General features: G+C 37.4%; 1 protein-coding gene across 1 annotated transcript in view; it reads right to left on the minus strand.

Moving 5' to 3' along the window:
- Nucleotides 1–6044: 6044 nt before the first annotated feature.
- PARVA (parvin alpha) overlaps nucleotides 6045–25125 on the minus strand; it is a 67862-nt gene continuing 48781 nt past the window's right edge. The window contains exons 5-13 of the mRNA XM_082485281.1: nucleotides 23322–23462; nucleotides 21203–21318; nucleotides 15692–15750; nucleotides 14586–14605; nucleotides 13170–13231; nucleotides 12434–12502; nucleotides 10704–10805; nucleotides 9830–9902; nucleotides 6045–6475 (exon numbers count right to left, since the gene is read on the minus strand). Of these exons, the coding sequence (XP_082341407.1) occupies nucleotides 6399–6475; nucleotides 9830–9902; nucleotides 10704–10805; nucleotides 12434–12502; nucleotides 13170–13231; nucleotides 14586–14605; nucleotides 15692–15750; nucleotides 21203–21318; nucleotides 23322–23462 (719 nt within the window). The 3' untranslated portion in view covers nucleotides 6045–6398. The remainder of the gene's footprint in view (nucleotides 6476–9829; nucleotides 9903–10703; nucleotides 10806–12433; nucleotides 12503–13169; nucleotides 13232–14585; nucleotides 14606–15691; nucleotides 15751–21202; nucleotides 21319–23321; nucleotides 23463–25125) is intronic.

A 25125-nucleotide genomic window follows, 5' to 3' on the forward strand; every position in this document is an offset into this window, starting at 1 on the left:
TGGCCAGAGAACAGGTAGGAAGCAGGGGATGAAACTCTTATTTGCTTTGCCTGAGGAACTGCAAACGTAACTCAGGCTGCAGGCTCTGTGGGGTAGGAATACCTTCTCTTGGGGCTGTTTTGACAGCAGAGTCCTGGAAGAGAGGAGTGAGAGTGACCAAAGCTCAGCAGGAACTTTGCATTGAAACAGAGGTGATGTTAGTCCTGGTTTCTCTTCAAAACGTGTTTTGGTATTTTAGCACCCTTTGATTGACTCCAATACAGAAGCAGGCCTTACAGGAGGTCCAGAAGACAGGTTCTTCCCCCAAATCCTTTTCCACCTTTTCAACAACCTAACCACCAGTTATGATCCCTCTTCTGCTCTCTTTGTCTCTCGGTGAGTTAACGTGGAATTACTTTATACACAGACTTACAACTTCAGCTTGTGAGTCGACAGTGCCCCTCCAACAACACTAAAAAAAGGATAACACCTTAAGTTCATATTGCAGGTTGTGGCACTCTTTTAAGAAGGAGGAGAAATAGATCCCACATGTGCAGAAGGGCACTAAACCCAGATCTTTTACTTTGTGGGAGAATAGCAATGGAGAAATTGAGGTAGCCAGACCATGACTTTTTTGTTGGACTGCAATGTTTGAAGAAGAGCAAGTCTACTTGCTCTTCAGGACAAAATCCATAAAATTTAGGACAAAAGCCCTAAGTGCATATGGTGGGGCTTAAGATCGTGGATCGTAAGACGAGATACTTCTTTCCAGTCCCGAGTAATAGGCCGGGATTGAAACTCACCCTGTCCTTAGTGTTCCCTGTTGATTAAGCAGCTCTGCTTGCTGGTTTCAGCTTTATAAGCAGACCTAAAGATCAAACACCTGCTTCTGGATTCATGCCAGTAATTCAGCGGCTAAAAATGTCGATCTGTAGCACTTTTGATGCCTATATTTTTGATTGGTTCCAAGCTCTGCGTTGAAGCTCCTGCATTAAAGGGTCACAACAAAAACAAGTTTATAAAAAAACCCAGATCTCAAAATCTTCCTGAATGCAGTTATTTTCTGAAATGGACAGTTTAATTTTGATCATTTTAACATTTCACTAACATTTTGTTAAATTTCAAATTAAGGAAATTACTCTGCAGAAAATTGCATTATTATACCCAGCTGCAATATCACCACTAAAGTGTTCAGCACAGTAACATTAAAGCAGAGGTATACTTTGCTATTTTGAGTCAAATATGACATTTTCCTGACCTGCTGCTGTTAATAATTTTAAGCATATGTTTACATGGCTGTTTTTGCCAACCCACTTTCAGCTGTCACCAGCCTCCACAGAAAATAATAATAAACACTGAGTACACCCACAAAGAGGTAACTGAGAATGGGTTAGATGCACAGAGAGGTCTGGAAGCTCCGAGAACATAAACCATACAGCCTTCCTAATTTTTTGTCATACAACTCGTACTTTGACCCAACAGCAACATACAATGTTGATTTTCAGGTGAAAATTTTATTGTGGATATAACAAAGGTTTCAGAAAAAGCAAAGGAAAAAATCAGCAATAGTGTCTCTTACTTACAGAGTACATAAAATAGATGCTGTGAAAGCTACTAAACTCTGCAGTTGAAGGCAATGCAGCTTAATTTAAACTAAACATTATTATCAGATACACATGTTAAGAAGCAAATTTTGCAAATATTCTTTTTTTCATCAACTAGTTTGATACTGAAATTAAGAACCAAATATTTCAATAACACTAACATTGTTGCAGAGTGTGTAGTATTAAACTGTTAGACAGAAAAGAAAATCTCATTATTGTGAAAAGAAATAGTCACACAGAAAGTATTGTCAAAATACATAAAATTAGCCTTAGTAAAAATTAAATGACTCAAAACCTATTTGGAGAATCTGTGGGTGCTGAGGTATGCATTATTTTGGAGTACTGGTGCTGCTATCTCCATTTTTCATGTGACGCATCGAAACTAAATATCTTACTTTAAACTAATTATAACTTTCTACAAAGGATTTCTTCAGCTGTTAATTGTACTTTAACTGCAAAGCGAAACCCACACTAATTCTTATAGTAAAATGACAAAAGTCTGTTAAGTAACAGTGCAGAAAAACTTCCAAGAGGTCTTCAAGGCACTGTTCTCTCTTTGGGTGCTTGGCACACACACAGGCCATTCATGAAGGCTGTTTTGGTAGGAAGACAAGAATAACAAAAACTAGACCTAAAGCTAGTATCTAGTATATTAAATAGCATATATATTTTTCTCTAATGAAATAAACCTCGTTACTTTTAAAAGCCATTCTGCTTTACAACACTGTGGCTTGCAGTAAGGTGTCTGCTAAATTAATCTGAAACATGAATTTAAAAACAAACTTCAAGAAAATAAGAATGTACAAAAGTCAACCAAGTAGCATTTACTTCAATCACTATAGTCTGCCTGAATGTAAACCATTCCCAAGTACTCTAACCCTCTGTAAAACAGAAAGGGCCAAATGCTCTGTTGATTTAATGCCACTGGTTTACATGGAGATACGCCAATCAGCAACTTGGTCCACAGTCAATTGAAGCAGATTAGGACCTTATCCAGCACTCGCTGGTCCACTTGAATTCCTGAACTATGTAGCCGCAAGGGCTGCTGCCCCCTATGACAGGAAGATATGTACTGACTAAGAAATGTAAAGAACTAGATATTCTGCAGTCAGCTCCTTTAATAAGAAAATTGGTGTGTCTGTATTCCATCGGAAATATAGAGCAACCCAATTCTGGATTTTATGTGTGTGTCTCAGGAAAAATCATGCAAAGATTCCTTCAATACCTTTCTCTAGGGCCTGTTCTTTATGGCAACTAAATGCCAGTCAGCTGGGAAAGAAATGTCAAAGGAGCTGACCTCAAGACATTAGGATTTTAGATAATTATTCTGACATCTTTTTGATGTACTATTAAGAATCTGTAGCTCCTTCTCTGAAAAAAATAACAGTTTTGTGTGGTTGACAGAGCATGCCAGGATCCATCAATAGGGAAAGGATGTCTATCTCCAACCACAAAACAAATCTGGATACCATATTGCTGGATGCAATGGATGGATTAGAAGTCAGAGAAGCACAGAAAACTCTGTTCTTTTGGCAGTTTCATAATGGCCCAGCAGCAGAAATTTTTACTGCTTGTTTGTTATTCAAGGCAGGCTAATAATCTGCCAGTTTTTGGTGGACTCAGCTACATACAATCCTTCATGTGACAGAGCACAACAGACGAGCACATTGGTCTGGTGGATGAGATCCAAATACCACCATGAGATCTTCAGACAGTGGCTTGGATTCATAGTACCTGGCTTTAGAAACCTAGCCAAAGCGCCGAGACAGCAGCCTTGAGATCAGAGGCTCCCTCCGGGACCAATAGAGAAAGTGGCTCTCCAGGTGGCTGTTCATATCTTACATGGGCTAAAACTATTGACTTGGATCTATTTAACCATTTAAAGTCATTATAAATAACACCAGGATTGACCTAAAACTTAAACAACTTCTATCTTAATATAACAAGGAAAATTCTGCATTCAGCTGTACATCAATATACACTACCATGTATCAAGAATAAAAGCATCACAGGTGTCAGCAGAATTTACCCCAGCTAACTAAACATTTTACTTCCCCGAAGGAAGGTGCTGGCCTACACTGATTGCTGAAGAGCAAACTGTCTACAGTAGTATTCTCTATTCCTATAATATTCTGTATCAAAGCAATAAATATTAGATTTAATCTGTATATTAGATTTCATAGTTATCTGATAGCTATTTAAATCTACACTGTCAAAAATATAAGCAGTGACCCACTCCTACGTGGCAGCATATACTTTTTGTGTGAATATCACATGGGTCTATATTTACATAGGAGACTCTTGTTTATATAGCAGATCTTAATTTACATAAATTCTTACCATAGGATAGATAATTGTGTTAAGGTTGGATAGTGTTTAAATGTTTCTATGGTTCTGCATAATTGCATTTCAGCATAAGGATTTCATAATTTTGTCTCAGGTTATGTTTTTTAAGGATGGAAAACGGAGTTTGATAGACTTCAAAATCTCCAATAATGTTATACCAATATAGCACAGGAATACTTATTTTCAAGTCCAGGTAAAAAACAGTTTCCCTGTCCCTAATCTTTGCTCTTTACATTTATAAATCTCCTCTTAAAGAAAGTGCACTCCTGAAAACACAGGCAATTAAAATGTTTTGGCATTGCTGAGATGTAAAAGAGTATTTCAGCTGAGCATGACCTGCAGAAAAACCATCATACATTTTTAATTAACAATTACAATTATTACAATCTAGGTGTGCAAATGAAAAACTTACATGTGAAACACTAAAATAAGATGAAATTGCCGCTGGTATATACACAAGCAGTTCTGTTTCAGTTTGCTCAAAAAATGCTTTGTTGATTCCTATCAGTTAGCTTCTCAGATATTCAAGATTTAATGAAAACACACTCATTTTCATCAAGGTCAAAATGTCCAGTTATTTACCTGTGTAAAAGGCAAATATTTATTTTCTGCACCTCTAATTTCAGAAACTCAGTTAAAAATATAGAGGTAAAAAAAATATTTTAATAAAGATACTTAGAATGCTTACAACAATCAGATAAAAATTTCTGAGTTCAGAGAACATTCAGGTATTGCCCTCTGAATTAAATATTGACTTTCCTTTGCAAAAATTGATATTTACTTCTCATAATAGTAATTTCTGTGCCCCCCCCCCAGCAGAAGTTAGTTATCATCCTGTTATTAAACATTAGTTAGTGTTCATCAAAGACAGCATGTAATTGCTTGTCTTCCCTTTATGGTAATGTTGCACTGGAAAACTCACCATTAAAAAAAAAAAACGTAAAATTGAAAAATATGTAATGCTTTATATACTAAGTAACATATAGCTGTTATTGACTGTTCTTGCCAACACTGCATTTCTTCAGATGAACAGACTCAAGAGCTGACAGACTGCTTTCCCTTTCACCTATACCAATTCTGCCATAATTGGATGACTATTAACAAGTCTCCTTCCCGCACTAAGCAGTCCAAGTTGTCCAGTAATTTCTGCCTAAGAATCTGTGGCTGCATTGGAACACTTCTTTTAGAAAGGTCTCTAGTACTAACATCAAGACTTCTAGCAAATGATTAATTTACTTTTCAACTTATGCCAGTGCAGTTTTTGATGATTAACACTCGTGTCAGGCAGCCTCTATCAGCTTCTTTCTTTGTGGAAACATAACTGGTGCTTGGTATCAAGTCTAAGGGAAGAATCAACTCGCATGTCTCTCTTGTGTCTTTGTTAAAGCTAAAACCAAAGAAACAACAGCTTATACTTGGTTATGATTAGAAAAATGTACTCTTTATAGCCATGTGAAATTACCAAAGAACCTTACACTATAACAGAGACTTTGCAGATGGGAGTAGTTTTGACCTAAAAGCAGTGCTTTTGCATCTGAAAGGCTACAGGAATGTTTCTGGAAAATCTTGGTTTTTGTGTTGGACATTATGCAGCAAAATACATTCATCATAAACAACCTAAGGGACAGATTCTGAATCCTATTTAGCAATAAATCTATACTTGCAACCTGGTAATCCTGTACTAAAACTACTAAAAGAAAACAAGCCATTCTTTTACTTTCTAATACTATGTAATAATACAAATATTTTAGGGAAACTGTATTATACAGGTGTGTTTTCCCCAAATGTGTACTTCGCAAAAAAGATCTCTTCCTCAAACAAAATCAAGTGACAAGCTGCAAAGTCTACTTATGCGGAATGCTCAATAACACATATTTAAAGCAGAGTATCACATTATAATAAGTCTGCATGAATGAGTAGCCACTTCAGTTTGTATACGTAAAATTCAAGCCCAATAGCACTGGAAATATAAATTAATCAGGTTAAGTGCTTGAGAAAGTCTTTTCTTTTTAGCTGTGAAGTGAACAAGAGCATTTAACCTTTTCTCCCCATGCATATTTCTCATAATTAGAATGCAACCATCTTATCATGGATAGAAAATCCCCAGATTAGAAAAGACACATGTAAAAAATATTAAAATAGATGCTCAGTGCTGAATCTTCCTATGATTGGCTTCAAAGGTTGATTTGAATTAAAGTTACTAAATCTTTTTTTCGTTCTTGCTTCACCTACTATATATTCTCCCAGAATATACTCAAATACCTTCCTCCAAACCTTTTTCTTCATAATTTATATTAGTTTTAAATCTACTATGAAAATAGTAGTGCAAGAATAATCAATTAAAAATTGTTCAGATAAATGGTTCAGATCCTTTTAGGATGAAGATGCAGAGGAATACCGATGAAAAATATGCTAGTTATGTTTTGATGCTTGCTTTGTTAGCTCTCCTTTACATCCCAAATCAATTCTTCACTCCACGTTCCTGTATTTGGTAAACAAATTGTACAGTACTCTCAGTGTAGACTTCAAGTCACAATTTACAATATCTAGGGGAAAAAAAAGGAAAAAAACATTATTAACTTCATTAGCTCAAAACATTTTCTGAAAAAGTGCCTATTCTCTACTCCCTTTCCTTGCACATATCCATATCCATGAACATTCAAATCACAAAGACAGAAAGAGTAGAAATATAAATAAACCACAGTTTTTAAACTGGCAACTCAAAAATCATTATTTCAACCACTTTTTAGTTAGGGATACAAATGGCTAATGGTGCTGATGTAGAAATGCAACCAAGGTTTGTCACGAGACAAATTGTGCCTAGGATTATGTATATTTATATGACTGAATCTTCAGTTGATTGTGGCCGAAAAGTAATGATTTTGAAAAAATCATCAGTCAGGAACCAATGAAACTCTTCTCTTATGTAAGAATTGCAGGTGTTAGCCTGTTCTGGGCTGCAACATCCTTTATTAGGCCTAATTTCAGCAAGATAGCTACAGACAAGTTTAAATATTCTAAAGGATCTAAAGAAGCTAGGTGTGCAAGTGCCCCTCGAAGACACTTCTGAAAATGGTTTGGGTTAGCTGATGTACATAGCTGAATCAGTCTTTAGAAACTCAACATCTAAAGTAAAGGATTTGTATGAAAAAAAAAAGTTAATGAATACCTGCTGTTTCCAAGAGAAGTTGTTGAGAAACTCAATATTATTTCACAAGAAATCTATAAAACAAACTGACAAGTACTACTGCAGCAGACTACACTAGTGTTTCAACAAACATTCAATCACAAACAGGGACTTAGAATTGCCCTCAGAAAGAACAGAATAAGAATAAGAATTGTTCTATCTCTTTCTGCTGACTGTATAGGAACTCGGTCTCCTAACTTTGGTTCTTGGAATTGGCCCTGAAGGTATAAAGCAGATGGTATGCATACTCCCATTATCTTCAAAACCTCCGAGTAAGCCTAGTAAATTTTGTATTTAATCATCAAATGGTTTTGCCATTATATTTATCGACACTGATGTTTCTCACAGATTGTGAAGGGGTTATACTTTGACAAATGAATCCAACCAAACCTATGCATGGTGTCCCAAAGCATGCAAACTTTGAAGCGCCACAGACACTAGCTACATGGCAAACTGACACCCACGGACAAAGGGTGAAAATACTCAAGCCTTGATTGCATGCTGTGCCTATGCATGCCCATGAAACCATGGCCACATGGGTTTGTGGCACTTAATAAATCAGATCACAAATGTTGGTTATAAGGCGAAGAGAAAATGCTAAAAACTACAGGAAGGGCACATTGCTCCCACAACATCATGTTCTACTTTGCAATACTGTTTGCATATAACTCAGGAAGTTTCCTATTTCAGGCCAGCAGCAAGCTGCATAACACCTTCCTTTCCCGATACAGAACTTCAAATGAATAAAGAGATAACTTTGACAGGTCTTTGCAAAGTTACCAGAAGACTCCACCACCACAACAGAATTCCACAGAAAGGTCCAAACTAAAAAGAAGCACGCTCCCAGAGAAAAAGGAGTTATTTCCATTGCTACATGCATTTGACCAACATGTATAACATTTTACCGGTTGTGATTTTCAAAAAGAGAAACTTGAGTGTGCCTTTGATGCACACATTTCAAGAAGTAATCCAAAAAAGCTCAAACTGCAAATGAATTCGTTATAGACTCAGTAGATTAACGTTCCGGCCATTTTTAAAGTAAAAGGTCACGGAAAGCTTTTTAATACCTTTTCAATTATATTGCAAATAACCCAAATAAACTGTTGACCCCATAAAAATCATTCGTTTTCATACTCATTTATTTAACCGCATTCTTTTTTCCACTAAATATGCTTTTCCTATTCTAAAGCACTTTTCAGCATATTTTTTCCTCAAGAACCTCAAAGAAACAGTGTAGGAATTTAAAGAGTATTTAGTATACACATTTAGGGTAAGATCCTTTTCAATACTCTTTTGCTCACTGGAAATTTTAAGTATGGGCATTGTGCCCAATGTAACAACACATAAAACAGATGTGTTTTTCCATTCACATTGGGCAGGAAGTTTCATATTAAGCATTTCAATAATTGCACAAGAAATGTCTTATATATGCTGAAATATCCTTATGGCTTGATTTATACTGGAAAAATTAGCTGTCCCCTAGAGCAATAAATACCTGAAAAATTAAATGCCATAAGAATTTTAAACCTCCATGGGGAGTAAAGGATCACAGATACTCTCTGTTTTACTTGGATCCCTAGATTTCACTATTTCCCCCTTCTCTCTTTGACTACTTCAAACATAGAAATTTGTGATACAGTCACCACTGGTTAAGCATGATTGTGGACAACAGTTCAACCAACCAAAAGAAGTGAAAAAATAGGCTGGGCAGGTTGAGAGTAAATGCCTAGGCAGAACAGGCTCAATCCTGAGACATTTTTCAGCAGGATGGAGCAGAACTTGATTCAGTGATGTGTACCTGAATCTCCAGAGAACCCTTACTATTAGAAGTAAAACTGAGAATTAGCTTATATCAACTCCTCAGGGAATGACAATCCAATATGCCAGCAGGAAAAGACCGTGTGCACCATAGAATGTGAATCTGCAATGGATCTTGAAAACACATATATATTGATTATTATGGTAGGTAATCACAGAAGCCCAGCTACCACCCCTGTTGGGAAGAATGGAGCAGAAGCTGCACATCCAGCTCCTGCGTGGTAAAAAGTGGTAACTTCTCATGGGAGGAACCACAAGAGTACCCTATAACATGGTGAATCAAGGGACCTATGTCGAGCCCAGAAAGCTGGACTTAAACCCTGTATTTATATGAGCAAAGAGGAGTGGAATCCTGGTCCTGCTAAAGTCTGCAGCAAAACCTTCATCTTCCCTGAAGACAGATTTTACTTTCAGTCTCCATCTCTAAATCTAATTTAAAAATGCATTCAGAGGCAGTCATGTAAACGTTTGAAATTCTTCTTCCACAACATTTACCTCTTTTGTGAAAATCTTGTAAATTATACTGGAAGACTTAAGGTTTAGTATGACGATGTGAGATAGGGGAAAACAGAGCAACTGGAGCAATTCATATCTGCCAGTGACACCATTCATAATTGTATCCTTTTTCTTTCAGTGAATATTTGAGTATTACTGCCTATGTTTGGTCACACAAATCTTACCCTGGTCATTCACGACAGGAAGTCTTGCAACGTTTGGAAATGCGTATCTATCACCCATTTAAAATACAGAGTAACCTGAGCACTTCAAAATGCACCTTGCCTTTCACTCTTGGATTAATGCTTTAACCTTCACTTAGCGATGCCATAATCCTATGAGATAAGATCTGGATCCAACGCAAATTTTTAAGGAGACACAAAAAGAGTAGAACAGATACCTTCTGGTCTTGGCTTTGGTTTTTCTAATCCACCATCTTGCATTAGCTCAAACGCAAAGGATACATTGAGGACCTAGTAATATAAAAAAGGTAGTCATTATTGTAAACTATATACAGTATATTATAAAAGGTCAAAAAAAGATGTATTTAAAGCTGCAGACCCAGATGCTCGGAAGGGAAAAAAACAGTCAGGGCTTCATATATTAACGGAAGATCTGGTCCATGGTATCCAGACAATCACTGTTTTTTTCTGGCTGGTGATGGTGGTTGCAGAAATATCACAGTAATCAAAAATAACACATGAACTAATATTACCCATAGAAACATTACTTACAAATAAGAATAGCCCACCTCCCGCAAGTTTAAAAATTGGAACATGAAGGCCCATGAAGCGCTCTTGTCTTGAACAGACAGCTGAATTGCCTGGATAGCAACAGACACTGAGGTAACGGTTGGTCTTAAAATGATACAACATACATATATGTCTTTATGCTTCCAAAAAACATGAAACCTTTCAAATGTTAAATTCTTGGATTTTGGACACAGAAAATCAGTTCTGTCATGAATTCGTGTGTATAATTTTTTTATACACTTAAAGAACAGTAAGTCTGCTTGAATGACAGCATCAGACAATGGCTGACAAAACCAGTAAATACTTGCTAACCACCCCATCATTAATATAATTTTCCCTATTATTCCGGGTAAGCATTAATACTGAGATCTTAAAAATGCTTGAAAATGGTTACCAGTACAGTCTTCTCTTGATTTCAGCTATTTACATCAAAATTATGCAGAAAAGTTTGTGTCATCCTTGTACTACTAGACATCTTTATATGCTTATTTGTTTTTAAACAGAAAAATGAAATCTAATTACCTTTTGTTCAAAACTATCAGGAGTCAAGAAAAAGCTGTGCAGAGGAACAAAATAGCCTTCTAGGAGACCCATTAGCAGGACTAGGTATACACCATCTGCAAACTGTAAAAAAGACATTTCTCAGTACATTTTCTGAAGAATAACTCATTGCTTTGCTTAATGAACAAGATACATATTGTCTAATGCAGAACTGTCAGCAAACTACTGATACAAATACTTTAAACTGCAACTAAAAGATCTCACCTTGCTGCTTTGATTCCTTTCACTTAGTTAGTACGTTCTGTTATGTCTTCTCCAAAACTGACCTAATGCTAAAATACACGTGCAGAATAAAGTTCCTGGAAAGAGAGGTGATCGGTGACTTTGATCTATGCTTTCGCTTTCCATTCTACCAGTTGTGGGGAATCAGAACAGCCACCTTTCAAGCTCTCAAATGGCATGCATTCCCTGAGCAGAGAAAAGCAGAACAAAGGTGCAATCTCATGACTGCACTGAAATTCGGTATATTGGAGGAAATAAAGGAACAAAGAATCATCTTTATCCATGTTCTGCAAGTCTGTGTCAATCTAATTCTAAGTGTATGTAATTACAGATGGAAGGTATCTAGTTGTTATGATATATGTTCCTTTCTATCTAAAAAAATTACCAACATCCATAAGATTTTGTAAAAGGTCTCTCACTCTTACCCCTGTGGCATCAGGTCTATCAGCACACTGAGATATCCTCACAATCAAACCGAGTTGTCTAAAACAGCCCATCACCTTCCTGAGCTAGATAATTTTCTTTCAACCGATAGAAATACAATCTCTTATCTTAGGGAATACTGTTTCGGATAAATGCTTAAGCGGCTTCTAGGTACATTTGAATAATACGTTTTCTTTGAAAGTAAACAATGCAATAAGCAGGCATAGGAAACACTTTTCTGAAAGCCCTTACGCATTATTTCCACTTAAATTTTATGTTTACCTTTGAAAAATCTCTATCAGATTGACAGCTGTTTAAATAAACCAGAGATTCTTATTAACATGAATCAAGACATAAAATAAAGCCTATTTGGAAGACACCTGGGGTTTTTTTGATAGTGCGGATACCATCCTGCCTGCCTGATCTTGTAATTTTCTTAGGATAACTGCTGCAATTTTTCACCTGGGGAGGTACTAATACAGCAGGATTAAGCTTTTCTTTTAGCTTCTTTCCAGCCAATTTAGCAGCTAAGATCAAGAAAGAGTACCACGAACCATGTTATTTCTGTGGTGCAACCAAGCCTGCAGTGCAACTGTACAGCTGCCTATAGACTTGAGTAGCTTTACGCTCAAGAACATATCTCACCGAATAGACGCATTGTAATCCCATGCTTGTGTGCTCATGTAAAGGCAGGCAGGAAACAACTGTTCAGTTTGACGTTGGATCAAACCAAGCAGACAGAGTACTTTCTGACAGGTTCGGCTTACAACACTTGGCACCATCCAAGAAGTAGCATCTTTTAATTTTTATGCTACTGGAAGTATAAAACAGTTTAAGAGAAATTTAGCTGCCCGCATGATTCTCTGCTTAATTGGTGAGGGTCTTCTTCATACAAACATATTTAGAATTGAAGGGTTTGCCACTGAAATAACATCTTAGAGCGCAACTAATAATAATTTAATGAATTTTCTGGATAAAGTTGGGGGCATAGTGCATAACATAGTGCAAACCATCCCTCCCCTTTAAGAAAGGCTGTAAAATCCTACCTGGGTCTCCAGTTCAGTGACCTCCAAATTCAATTTATTGAGATGCTTGTTCACAAAGGTGATGAGAGTCTGAAATATGAAAACAATGTAGTGAAGGCCTATTCAGTAGGGCAGCAGTTCAACACATGCAGTATGAACTCCACTCAGAAGAGAACCTGCATGACTAAAAGACTGCAACACAATTTTTGAATTTTAAAACTGAAATGTGACATTGAAAAATTTTTTTCCAAGAACAAAGAACAGAAATAAAATGAACATTATGCATATAAATAAAAATATACTGTTAAAACAGAATACTTCTTAAAAAAGACTTGCAGCAGACTATAAGGAAGTGGGTAATTGGATGCCACTCAAATCTGACAGCAGCCAAAATACTGTAGGTCAGACCCCTGGCAGTTGTAAACTGGATACCTCTTTGGCATCAGTACACTCTATCTACCAGTTGGGTTCTACTCAACATACATTTTGTGAGAACCTCTTTTTGATGGAAACTTTGATGACTACACGCTTTTCTGTGTTCCAAAGTTAAGTTCATGCTGCTAAATATTAATAAAAAGTAACATTACAATCATGAATTTGTGCATTTGTTTAAGCATAAGGCTTAATTGTATTTAAAGTATGCAAACTATGCCAATTATATATTATATACATACACACCCACTACATATGTACAAACAGATAACTACAAGCATGCACATGCACACATTATGTATTTTAAAAACAAAAACCTTCCAACCTTTTTCACTACATTGAGCTTGTCTGGAGCATGGTCAAATAAAGTATCAAATGCATCCCTTTCTGAAAAACATTCAGAGATGTTAATATACTGAGCAGCAGTTGTCCAAATGCAGAACAAACACTTAATAAGGCGCACGCTGGTTTAAGACAACAGAGTCAGAAAAAGGTTTCAATATAGTCTCTTTGTATTCCAAGTACCATGTATTTTGCATACTGCTGTCTTGCTATAAGCTGCTAGTAACTTATTCTCTATTATTTACAAAAAGCATAGTTTTCAAGTTGGATTTGGATTACCTAATAACCCCATTTCTCAAAAATGAACAAAGAATGGTACCTTTATGCATAAAACCTTAAACAGCCAGACACAGGGAGCTAAGTAACCAAATCATTGTGTGCAGAAGAACATGAGTTTACATCTAGAGTCACTACATCTACAAAGGAAGATTCCCCCCATAGGCCACTGACTGCACTGTGGTGTGCTATGTTATTAACCACCTCAAGCAAGCTTACGATTACACAGCTGCAATACAATCCTTTGTATAGATGTTTTTGGGCCATTCTGATATGCAATTTAGGACATTATCAGCAGGACAGGCAACCTAGGGTAGCATGACTGGAGTGCTACTGTAGTCACCTTCTGAAGAAAACAGAAAAAAAAAATAATAAAAAGGTACCAGAGCCTTTTCTGAGCAATTTTCATTTCAACAATCACCTGAATGATAGCAAATGACACCACAAAAAGGTGCATTCATATTCCTCAATAAAAAAATGCTGGAGTAGACCCAAACGCATTTGTAGAAGGCAGACTTTATACAAAGTAAGACTACTCAGGGATATCATTGAGAAAGGAGGTCATGCATGTTGCCTTTTAAATCAGCTGTAATGCAGCCACTGAAATAATACAAGAACCAAATGCTAAATTCTTGGTGGCTCTCCACCTAAGCTCCTCAGATGAGTGTTTTCTTTTGGACAGGCATTTGGCCAGTCTCAATACTAGAAGTAAGACATACTAGGCATGGGAACTTGCATGTTGACTCAAAGTCATTAAAGCGTAAGCAGGTAATATATGCAAGAATGCCGACGAGTTCACCAGCTGGTTGATGATAAGACACTATTTCTTATTAAGCTGGGAACCTATGACCATTAATACTATTACAGTAGTGTTCTGGAGGTTAAACCACAAAGCACCTGCAAATTAACACGTGCTGAAAAGCAATGATATGTGTTTTAAAGATGGTCAGACTGATTTTAATGCTTTTTTCCTTTTGTTAACTGCCACAATAGACTGTGGTTTACATATGTGCCAGGGCAACTTGAAATTCTCTACTTCCTTGCAGTTTCATCAAAGTGACCACCCATTACTAATGTACACTTCGGCTGCCTCAAGAAAAGGATAACAATCAAATGAACTTACCATGCCTTCCTGATAATGCCCTGTGGGGGAAAAAAACAAACAACAACAACAAAAAGAACAAAACACAGTTATATATAATTCACTTGCAGACACTGTGCTGCAAAAGAAAACAGCATACATGGCCAGATCTTCAGCCAGGTGAAAACTGAAGTAAATCCATGGAATTAAGAAAACCTTCATCAAGGTACTCCAACTGAGAATCTGGATTAGTCTGAAGTTCATCAGTATAATATCTCTTGGCCTCACTAAAGTCTCACGGGAGGCCAGATTTCAGATTTCCTACTACTGAACCGAGTCAACACACCTTGCCTGAGTAAAGAAGGCTTTTTCATGTTAATTTTATGAAAACTTTTCCCTTTGCTTTAAAGATGCATTTACCACACCAACCACCGATCACAATACAATTGCAGCCAAAACAATGCTTGGACTGGGTTCTTAAGGAATGCAGCATTTTGCTCCAGTTGATCCCCCATATAACTATTACATATAAACAAATCCATAAAGATTAATAATAAGTCAATAGTCCGGCCGGCTTCTCTCCATTCGATTACAAATTAGGATATTCTACTATTGCTTTCTGTTGGTTTGGAATAACTTTTCTGCTATAAATTGCTTAGTGAGATGACATGTACAGGGCTTACTACCATCTTTTTACATCTGCAAAGTCCAAACACCTAAAAATAGTCATATCACGTTCTTTTTTGAAAGAATCTAGTTCTCTATCAAATAAATACCAACATAAAAGAACAAGGCATATCTTTCTTGTTTGTTTGGAGGACTTTTGAATAAAATAATAATAAATATAATAAACACAGGAATAAATTAATAGTAGATAAATATAAACCAAAGATTTTGTATATCTTCACTCTCTCTTCTCTTTTTTCCTGCTCTCCTGCTTTTAGTTCCCCAGCTCTATATTTCCTCACCCTTTTGTATTTTTAGATGCATGTTTGCAGCTCTTGAAAAGGCTAAAATACAGTCACTGGCTGATGCATCATCTTCCTTGGAACCCCAATACCGAAATCTAAATATCAGCAAATGTTTGAATTTCTGAGACGCATCTGTGTTCAATTACTGAACTGCTGGCAAAAGTGGTGTTGACATACTCAGTGTTACCAGTTATTTCCTCTTGGATTTGTCGAGACTGGAGGATTCCTTCTCGTTTCTGGAAAAAATAAAAAAGTGACATTTTTCTTAGTAAAATTTAATGCTTAGGGCACAGTAAAAATTTATTTGTGATCCACAAACATAATTAGATAAGAATCCTGCAAAATAAGAACTTTTCTTGACAAACTTACAGTAATATATTATTTCACCTTGCAAGTACTTCAGAAAACTCTTTTGTACATTAACAAGAAACTTGAAACTCCACCTGTAGAAGGAAGTATTTCTTTTCCTTTCTCCATTGTTCTTAATTCACTTTTCTTCTAAAGGCCCCAATTCAGCAAGACATTTGAAACACCTAAACACATATGTAAGTATTTTAGTAGAGGTGTGTCTAGGTGAGTTGAATTAAACCTTGTATTTCAATGAACAGCTTGGCAGATGGTGCCTGTGCTTCTCTTTTACAAAAATCTTGCTCCCAGGCTATCTGTTCTTTCTACCCTATTCATACACTTTATTTTTGCCTCGGTGTTTTCCTTTTCTGAATTCTCTCCACATAAAGAGCTCTGTTTGCTCGTGACAGAAAAACAAAACGGAGGATAAACCGTTCACAGTCTGCTCCAGACCCCAGTCATCTTGGTGTTAATATATGCATTGTCTCCGATGCTCTTCAGATGCGAGAAGCTCTTCGTACATGCTGGTGAGTGGCCTGTGTCTAGAAGCTGTACATAAAATGGCAGAAGCCAACTCAAATGGTTGCTTTTTGAGTCAGCTGTAAAATGAAGGAGTTTAAAAATTTGACATTGTTTCCAGGACGGTGATCACAGTCATCTGGTGGCAGTGTAAATACCGCACATATGTTTTGCCTCTCTTTGTGTTCTGTTAATTCTATTCACTGGAATTAGTAAAATTTTGCAATACAGAAAGAAAAGTCAGGCAAATGCTGACGACTGCATGTAAAGTCTAGACATTAGGCAATTATTCATGATTCTTCACTCCCTGTCATACAAGGAAATGAGAAAAATAAATTTATGCCGGTCCTAGACTTGCCTTCTACATGGAAAGGAGAAAAGGAGAATAACCTTTTGGAAAAGTCCTTCATGGCACGTGAACTGGGACTGCCGCTCTTCCCTGCCTGGGAGAAGATAGCACAGCCCCACCTGAGGCAGTCCTCAGTGCATGATGTGGTGAGGATTTGGCGAGGGTTGAGTCTATTACTTCTGTACTGCATGAATATAATACACGAGGATCAAACTTACTTGCTGCAAAAAAGCCATACACAGCACCCTCTGGGTCATTCCAGACTGGCACTTGGAGTAATCTGAACCGTCCTCTTAGCTAGATGATAGTTTCAGGTGCTCTGTGTTATATTTTTTAAAGCCCTGTTACTAAATATCTTGCACGTGGTTAAAAATGCATTCAGGGATGTTTGCAGGGACCTCTGAATATTAAAAAGACAGAGTGGAGTCCAGTGTGTTACATACTGAAAGAGGGGGCACAGAACAGCTGCTGAGACATCTTCTGTCACATATCTTGAAAGTCTGAAGAGAAACTTAAGGGACTTAAGGGACACTTAGGGACATCTTCACTTCCAGTTTGTGCAGACAGCAAAAAGTACTTGCACTTGAAGTTACAATCTAGTTCATGCTGGCTCAAGTTAGAATTCCACTCTGTTTGGGGGTTTTGTTTATTTTTCTCTTTGCTGCAGGGTGAAAGGAAACTTTTATTTCCTCCTGATGATGACTCTGACATGCCAATGGAGCAAAAGCCCTACTACTCCTGTATCCTAGAGGACTTGAGCATTGTAGCAACCATACTTGTCAGTGCCCAGTACGGTGGTATGGGAGAAGAAAAAGGCTTCTAATACTCTACCTTCCCTCTGCAAACATGCACAAATAGCCTAAAACATACTCCAATACCGATACAAAACATATTTCCCTTTGGTCAAAAAAAAAAAAAAAAAAAAAAAAAAGACAAAAAAAAAGACAAGACATGAAGCCCCAGTTTTGTGCCTGGCATCTGATCACTAACTTTAATGGAATTTCCACACTGCCTAAAACCAACATGCATCTGCTGGACACTTATTTGACCAGCACATGTCAAGACAGACTTTCCTATGCTTTTGATTTGTAAAGACTGGTGAAAAAGTCCCAACAGCAACAATCAGAATGGACCTTAGAAAGACTAGTCTTAAGTACCTTCTCTGTGAAGGTTGCTTCCCATATCTTTTGCACTCTAAAAACTCTCCACCTGAAAAATTGGCCTTAACACTGATGCCACCTGTTGTGAAGTTTGTTTTATACGAGACAAAGAATGACTTAATATTCCAAAAATACAAAGAAGTGCTACTGAGGACTGAAACACTGTCCAGCAATGTTCCTTAAAGACAACAGTGGCTATAACTGAAATAACAAATGATAAAAATGAACACCTACTATTTGAAAGTCATTGAGAAATAAGGCATGAATTAAGATTCCCCATTAAAAAGAAAAGCTGGACACACATTCCAGTGACCACAGAAAACTTTATTTGGACAGGATTGGCATCTTCTTTCCTCGCTGTTGAAAAACTCCACTAAAGGCCATGAACGATCTTCCTAATCACTTACTTTAAATTGGCAACTACCCCTAGAACAAAAAAAACACATCTGAAATTCAGGTAATATGTCTGGAAATGGAGTCTCTTCTTCATGTCTCTCTGCATGAGCTGTATGTCAGCAGTTTTATATAACTGAGGGCCAACTGCTTAATTTCCCACACTAAGTCCCATTCTGAAAACCTTCCCACTATTTGAATGCATTTTGCCTATGTATTGCTGCTATCCGTTTCATCTGGAGGATCGTGTTTTATAATTGCCCCACCAAGATGAAATGCGGAACTATTATGGAGCTTGAAAGAACAAATACATTTGTCATAGGTTCAAAAAAAGACTTCTTGGAAACCTGGAGGCAATGCTGCTCGAAAACATTTCATACCTTCCCAGGGCTTTCAGAGAGGCAGTAGGGCCAATGATCTCAGATTAAGCTTGTGATGTACACCTTCTTCTAACCTCATTAATTACCTAGCTTTGCTTAACAGGAGTTTATGCATCCAAGAACTGCTGTCCCCGTGCTCAGAATATGCTGAAGCCATTCTGGCTGCTCTACCAATGCATTCTTATACTCTCCGACTTACAGCTCTTGCACACAATCAATCTGTCATTTACCCATTTGTGGATGGTATAAATAAATAATTTTTAAAAAGAGGGAAACTGATGGCAAGATCCATCTCTCCACCAAAGCTCTCATTTGTTTCAGTAGAAATAATCAAACAAAGCCTGGACTTTGTTCAAAGTTATTCATTCTATTAGTATGGAAGGAAAATAATATAACAAAATAGCTACAAAGGTCCAACCAACCCATTTTTTCCCAAATAATCTTATAACCCAGCTTTCACATTACTCTCATTGCTAACAGCTTTTGTACAAAGCAGCCAAAGGAAAGAAGTTTTCATAAGAACTGTGCTGATTACCTGTTGGGCATGAGCACATTTTTTCTTTCAGAAATATCTTTGTTTCTATTTCAATAAACTACACTCATCCAACACAGCAACCCTCACATGTTATGTGTTTCTAAATCTAACAATATCATTAATTGAATTAGTGTAGTCTTCCTTAAAGACTTCATAAAAGTACTTCATTCCTTTATTTCTCTCTCTTTCTCTCTCCAACTCCCTTTATCAAACTGTACAGAGTAGAATTTAAAACCATCTACCACATAGTCTGTTGATTTTCCCTAGGCATGACCTTACTTTACAGAATGTATGAGGGTTTAGACCATGAGGCGGGCAAGTTTAAATGCTAAAATTAGGGTTTTGGATCGGCTGATTGTTGATTAAAACTTTCATTGAGTTCAAAGGGTACATGATGAAGTATATAGAACCAATCCCACAGGACATGAAAGACATTTAAAAAATAAAAATAAAAAACCCACCCACCATAAAATAAAAATTAAAAATGTCTCAAACACAATTACAGTAAGAATACTGGCCCCCACCCTATGTTAATAGGAATCAGCATAGCCTTGGAGTTCCACTGATTGGCTTTCACCAAGGACTGGGTCTGCAGGGCAAAATCTTCTGCAACATCGCTTGTATTTCATTCTGGTGCAACTGCTTTCTCTGCAATTCACTGGCGCCTGAGCTACAGCTGTGTAGCTAAGAGGCAAAACAGTGAGCCAGATTCTCCCACTACTTATTGTTTTTAAATTGGTTTATCTCTACTGACTTCAGTGGATTTGCTGTTGAACTACATTAGCCTATTAAACAAGAGGACAATTACATCCATTGATTTCAATGGGAATTTTGTCTGGACATACGGAGTGACAGCAGAATGCAAGATCTGGTTCTTTATTTTAAGACTCTGCTCTTTTTCTGGTTTAGTTTCTCATCCCAAAGATGCCCTGACCACTGCACTCCTGATTTCTTAAGCTGTTTTTGAGGACTTTGAGATAAACTAGTGTAATTAATGTATTTATAATAACCAAAAGGAAAGCGTTTGAACGTTATGTTCCTCTGAAGCCTTAGACATGTAAGTGCAGATTTGCTGGGGTTCTCTTTCATCCTCTATGGAGAAACCCGTGAAGCAGAGTCTGAGAGTCAGTGAGTCATTATCAGGCGTCAGTGATACATCCACCAGAGACTCTCCTTCTGATTTCTCCCCAAATTACAAAACTCGTCTGATTTGAATGCTGGAAAAAGGAGTGGTTACTTTCTCGGATCTGTCCCACAGATTTTCAGTCACGCAAAACTTGACCAATAGCTCTTTGCACCAGATACATCAGTTAAAACACATAAATACAGACAGTTACAGTGTGAAAAATAAAGGCAAAGTTAATCGGAGAGAAAGAAAAGCAGATTAAATAGGAACAGGCCAAATAAGAGAGCAAGCACAAGTCCAACTGAAAGAAAAACGATGAACGGAATAACATGAAGTTTGGATGGATGAGGCTCCAATAAGGAGACTGACACAAAAGATTTAGTTGATGGGGTTTTTTTGCATGCTTATGAGAAAGCCAACACTGTAATCAGACTAAATTAGCATGCACAAGGCTGAAAAAGAATACTTAGTCACCTAACATGAATCTGAATGTAATAAACAGTGACAATTCATCATTCAGTGCCAAGAATGATTTGAATCTCTACACAAGTGAGAAGACCATCAAAAATGGGAAAAATAATAATTCTAGAGATCATATTGGGTGATAAACAAACACATTCCAACAATAATAATGCTTCGTATATTTTTAATGTCAGAGCCTGGCCACTTCACAATCAAAATAAGATATTCTGAGCCACAGCTCAATCTGGGAAAGCACTTCTGCCTTTTTCTGGTTGAAGCATTGTCAGCAGGGAAGACGCACTAGTGTTTCTTGTCAGCCAAAGACACACACACACATGCCCGCCCAAACAGAAACTCTAAATGTATTTTTCAAGAAATCCCTCAGTCAATTTCACAACTTTACCAAGCGCTCTTACCTGCACAACAACAACCTGAATGGACACATGATCTGGGAGTCTGATTGGTGCTCGAAAATACTGTGATAATGCAACCAGAAGATGAAGTATTGCTACCAGACTTTTAGCATGAACAGCTGAAATAGATATTAAAAGCACAAGTTACAAACTGCAAAGTAACTAGGGCACATATTTTTACTCTTTAGGATGTAGGGATTATGGGACACTCTTCCTCTTGCCACCTGGACCCAGGGGGCACTTTTAAGGCACCTCACCTTTACTGGTCTCCTCCTGCTCAATAGGTCATGCAAATGCAGCCCTGTCAGTAATATGCGTCAGCACCAAAGCGTTACTTTTTTGCAAAATGTCTGGATGCCACAGGCTTGTGTAGATGGAAATCTAAAGCTAATCCAAAAGCCAGATTTCACATACGGCAGGTTAAGTGCTGTCTCTGCATTCTCCTTGCCTTTCCTTTATTCCCTTTATTTCAATAAGGATTTATGGACTATCAGAAAGATATTTTTGTACTCATAACATGCACTTATTCATTTTTAAGTGTCACAATGTCTGCAGGATGATAAACGAGCCTATTTTGGCAGAGGCCTTAAGCAATAACTTACTAAACTCAATGACTCAAACATTCCTCATGAAGTTATTATAGTTCTTGTTATTGAAGCTTTTTCACAGCAGGTTTCATATGGGTAGTTAACACTAACACAACTTACAAGATATCAAAAGCCATACTGTAGGAAATCCTTAATCAAGTATCAAACCATTGGCATGAAAGTGAATAATTTCTAATTCCTATTATTGCCTTTCTTCTTCTTCTATTTTGTTTTTGCATTTATAGTCTTCCCCAGAGTAGTATTCCTAAATGATCCTGTAGTGATGGCTACACTACAGTTCACTTACATTTTTTTGTACTTGAACTAACCAATAACTACTGCCTTACTTCACTGCTAAAGCAGGATCAGATTCACTAAAGTATCCTTCCTCGTTATCTTCCAATGCAAGTCTCAACTATGCCGTGGAGATAACCATTCATATAAAATGCAGCAATGCTGTCAAATTTTGCTGGGGTGCCAGCGGTCACGGATGAGGTGCTTTAGCAGAACACTAAAAAGATGTCTGTCTGCCTAGCACCGGTGTGTGCTACAGCTGGCTCCAGCTGCTGCTGTCTATCTCTAGCTCTAAAACACATGTAAAACATTAAATTAAAACTAGAAGTTAAATTGTCAGGCCACTCCAAACACCCTGCCTCCAGCTGCATAACAGGGAATGGAAAAAACCTGGGAGGAGGTTGAAGAGAGATTGGGAAAGAAAACTTGGTGGGACCACATGAAGGGGAAAGTTGGAGACACCTCATGCTCGCTCTTCCTCCCTCGAGCTATTTCTCTCCCTCTGACTAATTTGTTGTGAATGGAACGAGATACAAAACAGGTCAGCTCAAGACAGGTATAGAAGACCCGGCCACTGCTATATATTGGTCAAGGTATTCACTAGCGTGAAATTCTGGATACCAAACTTAAAACAGACTGAGAGGCTGAATTTTCTAAAGCTGCTGATAACCTGCTTTCTGCAACATGTATGCACTATAATGTCTTGTGTTGGGCCACTGAAGGAATTTCTGTTAGATATTCCTATGTTCATTTTTAATACAATAAAATAGGAAGGGTGCAGTCCTAATCTTAATGAGAGTTTTGTAACCAAAATCAGTGGTTCAGATTTAGCCTTAAACTATCAGAAATATTATTCATGTCTATGTTGCAAATATTACACAGATAAAGAGTCCTAGAGACCTAACTCTCCTTCCACCTATTTACTCGCATTTATGCAGGTACTTGCCTGTTTCAACAAAACAGTTAAGTGACAGAAAACCTAAGCTGGTATGCATATGGACTTAGGAGCAGAAATACCATACTTTGACAAACTCAGAAAAGACAGTTTATTTAAATTGGAGGCTGAGCCCCAGTAAAGAGGGTAGAGTGTACCACATCTGGAAGTGCCCTGCAGAGCAGCTCCTACCATAAATACCAGGTTTCAGCCTTCCTTTATCATTGGATATTTCAGAATTCCAGATAGTAGCTATAAACTGTCGGGTGTCAACAAATGAGAACAGCATAGAAAACACAGGACTTACAGTCAACGTTCCATTTAATGCTTCTTGGAGGGAGTTTAAGGGTTTCATTGATCTTTTCAAGCACTGTCTGTAGCTTCTGTTTCTGAGCAATTTCAGACTGAGTAACTTCAGCAACATTCAGCTTCTCACTTTCGAGTTTCTCTGAAGTGATAATAGAAGAAAAAACAGAAGAAAAAAACATTAACTCCATGAAGAACACAAAGACATTCCATGCACCCAGATGTACATTCAAGCTAGACTTCCTAGTTTTAAAATTATTTGGTTTTTTCTTCCAGAGCCACTTTCCCCAACACATCTGAACTCCTAAAGATACAGTTCCCATTTTCCCTTTATTTACCCATTGCCAAGGGGAAGGGGAAGTATTAAGAAAGCCACACTACTGGCTAATGAATATTTGCTGCAACTCCCTTTAGGGAACACCAGACTCCGAGGTAAGGCCCATTGCTTGTATTGCTACTGGATAAAGGGTATTCTGTAAGCAAGCAGCTTGTACAGCAGACCAGCAAACGTAGGAAACGGATACCAACTTTAAGAAGATTTATTTCATCAGTCTCAGCCTCCTGCCTCCACCCTCAGACTCGGGAGATTTAAACATTTTACTTGGCCCATTTGTGATAAAAGTGAAGTGACATATTCATAAAGGTGAAGGATGCACCCAAGAAATGCAAATAAGCATTTCTGGAGGCATGAAAACAACTAAAACCTTGGGAAATTCCTTTCTATGAAACCACAGACCTTTTCTGCACTCAAAATTTGCAGTAGATTTTAAAATACTTTATGAATTGGTTTGTTAATAATTAGTACAGATTGCTAGCTATATACATACACAGCTTAGTGTTCACCATTACATAGTAAAGAAAGAAAATTTAGCAGTAAAAGCTCCCTGATAACAACACTAGAAACAAAATGCTTGGTCACCTATCAATTTACTTCAATGAAAGAATATCTTATTAAGCTTGGTAAGAGGTGATCTTGTTCTCATCAAAGCCAGCTAAATACCTTCCCAAAGAGATTGAGTCTGAGGTACGGGACTATGAATCCTGCCTAAGAGACCGCTATCTCCATGGCTTTCTTGTGCCTCCACAGAAATCAATCTGTGTATAGTCTCACAACAAGACCAAAGTCTGTCATTAGCGTAGACCTGATCCACAAGGAATTAAGGGTAAGATTCCACTGAAATCATCAGGTGCTGGATCAGTATACACATATTTAGAGTCAGGCTGTATCTGATACGCTTTTTTGGGGGGTTGGGTGAAGTCACTGGAGGTCTGCCCATGAGAATCAAATTGTTCAGTCTGGGGCATATCCAGTCCATCACAATATATTCAATAGCTTAAACATTCATAGAAGGGAATCATCTGTGTAGTCTTTATTAGAAGTGCTCACGTGATGTTTCAAGATTCATTTAAGATACTGAAAAGAAATTTACTGGAGACTTTATGAGCTGTAATAACTAAGAAAATGGCTTCCAAGCCAACAGTTAAAAAAGCACATGCCAGCTCTGCATTAGCAGTTTCTTTTCTCTATCTGTTTCTCAGCTGAAGCTCAGTTTGCAGTCCACTGGGTACCATTACCTCAGTAACGTTAAAAGCCAGACATCAAATCAGAAAGAAATTCCAACTTTCCAGAGGAACTTCGCAATGTGAATAAACTATAGTATGGAACCAGCAGAGATTAAAAACATCCACTGTTGTACTGAAAATACCCTTGCCTTCAAATTTACTTTCCACTTGTAACACAGTTAAGTTTGTACAGCACATATGCAGATAATAAATTTAATTGGAGTGAATACTGTTGCCAAGAC

The sequence above is a fragment of the Vanellus vanellus genome (genome assembly GCF_965231255.1).
Source record: "Vanellus vanellus genome assembly, chromosome: 6".
Classification (NCBI taxonomy): domain Eukaryota; kingdom Metazoa; phylum Chordata; class Aves; order Charadriiformes; family Charadriidae; genus Vanellus; species Vanellus vanellus.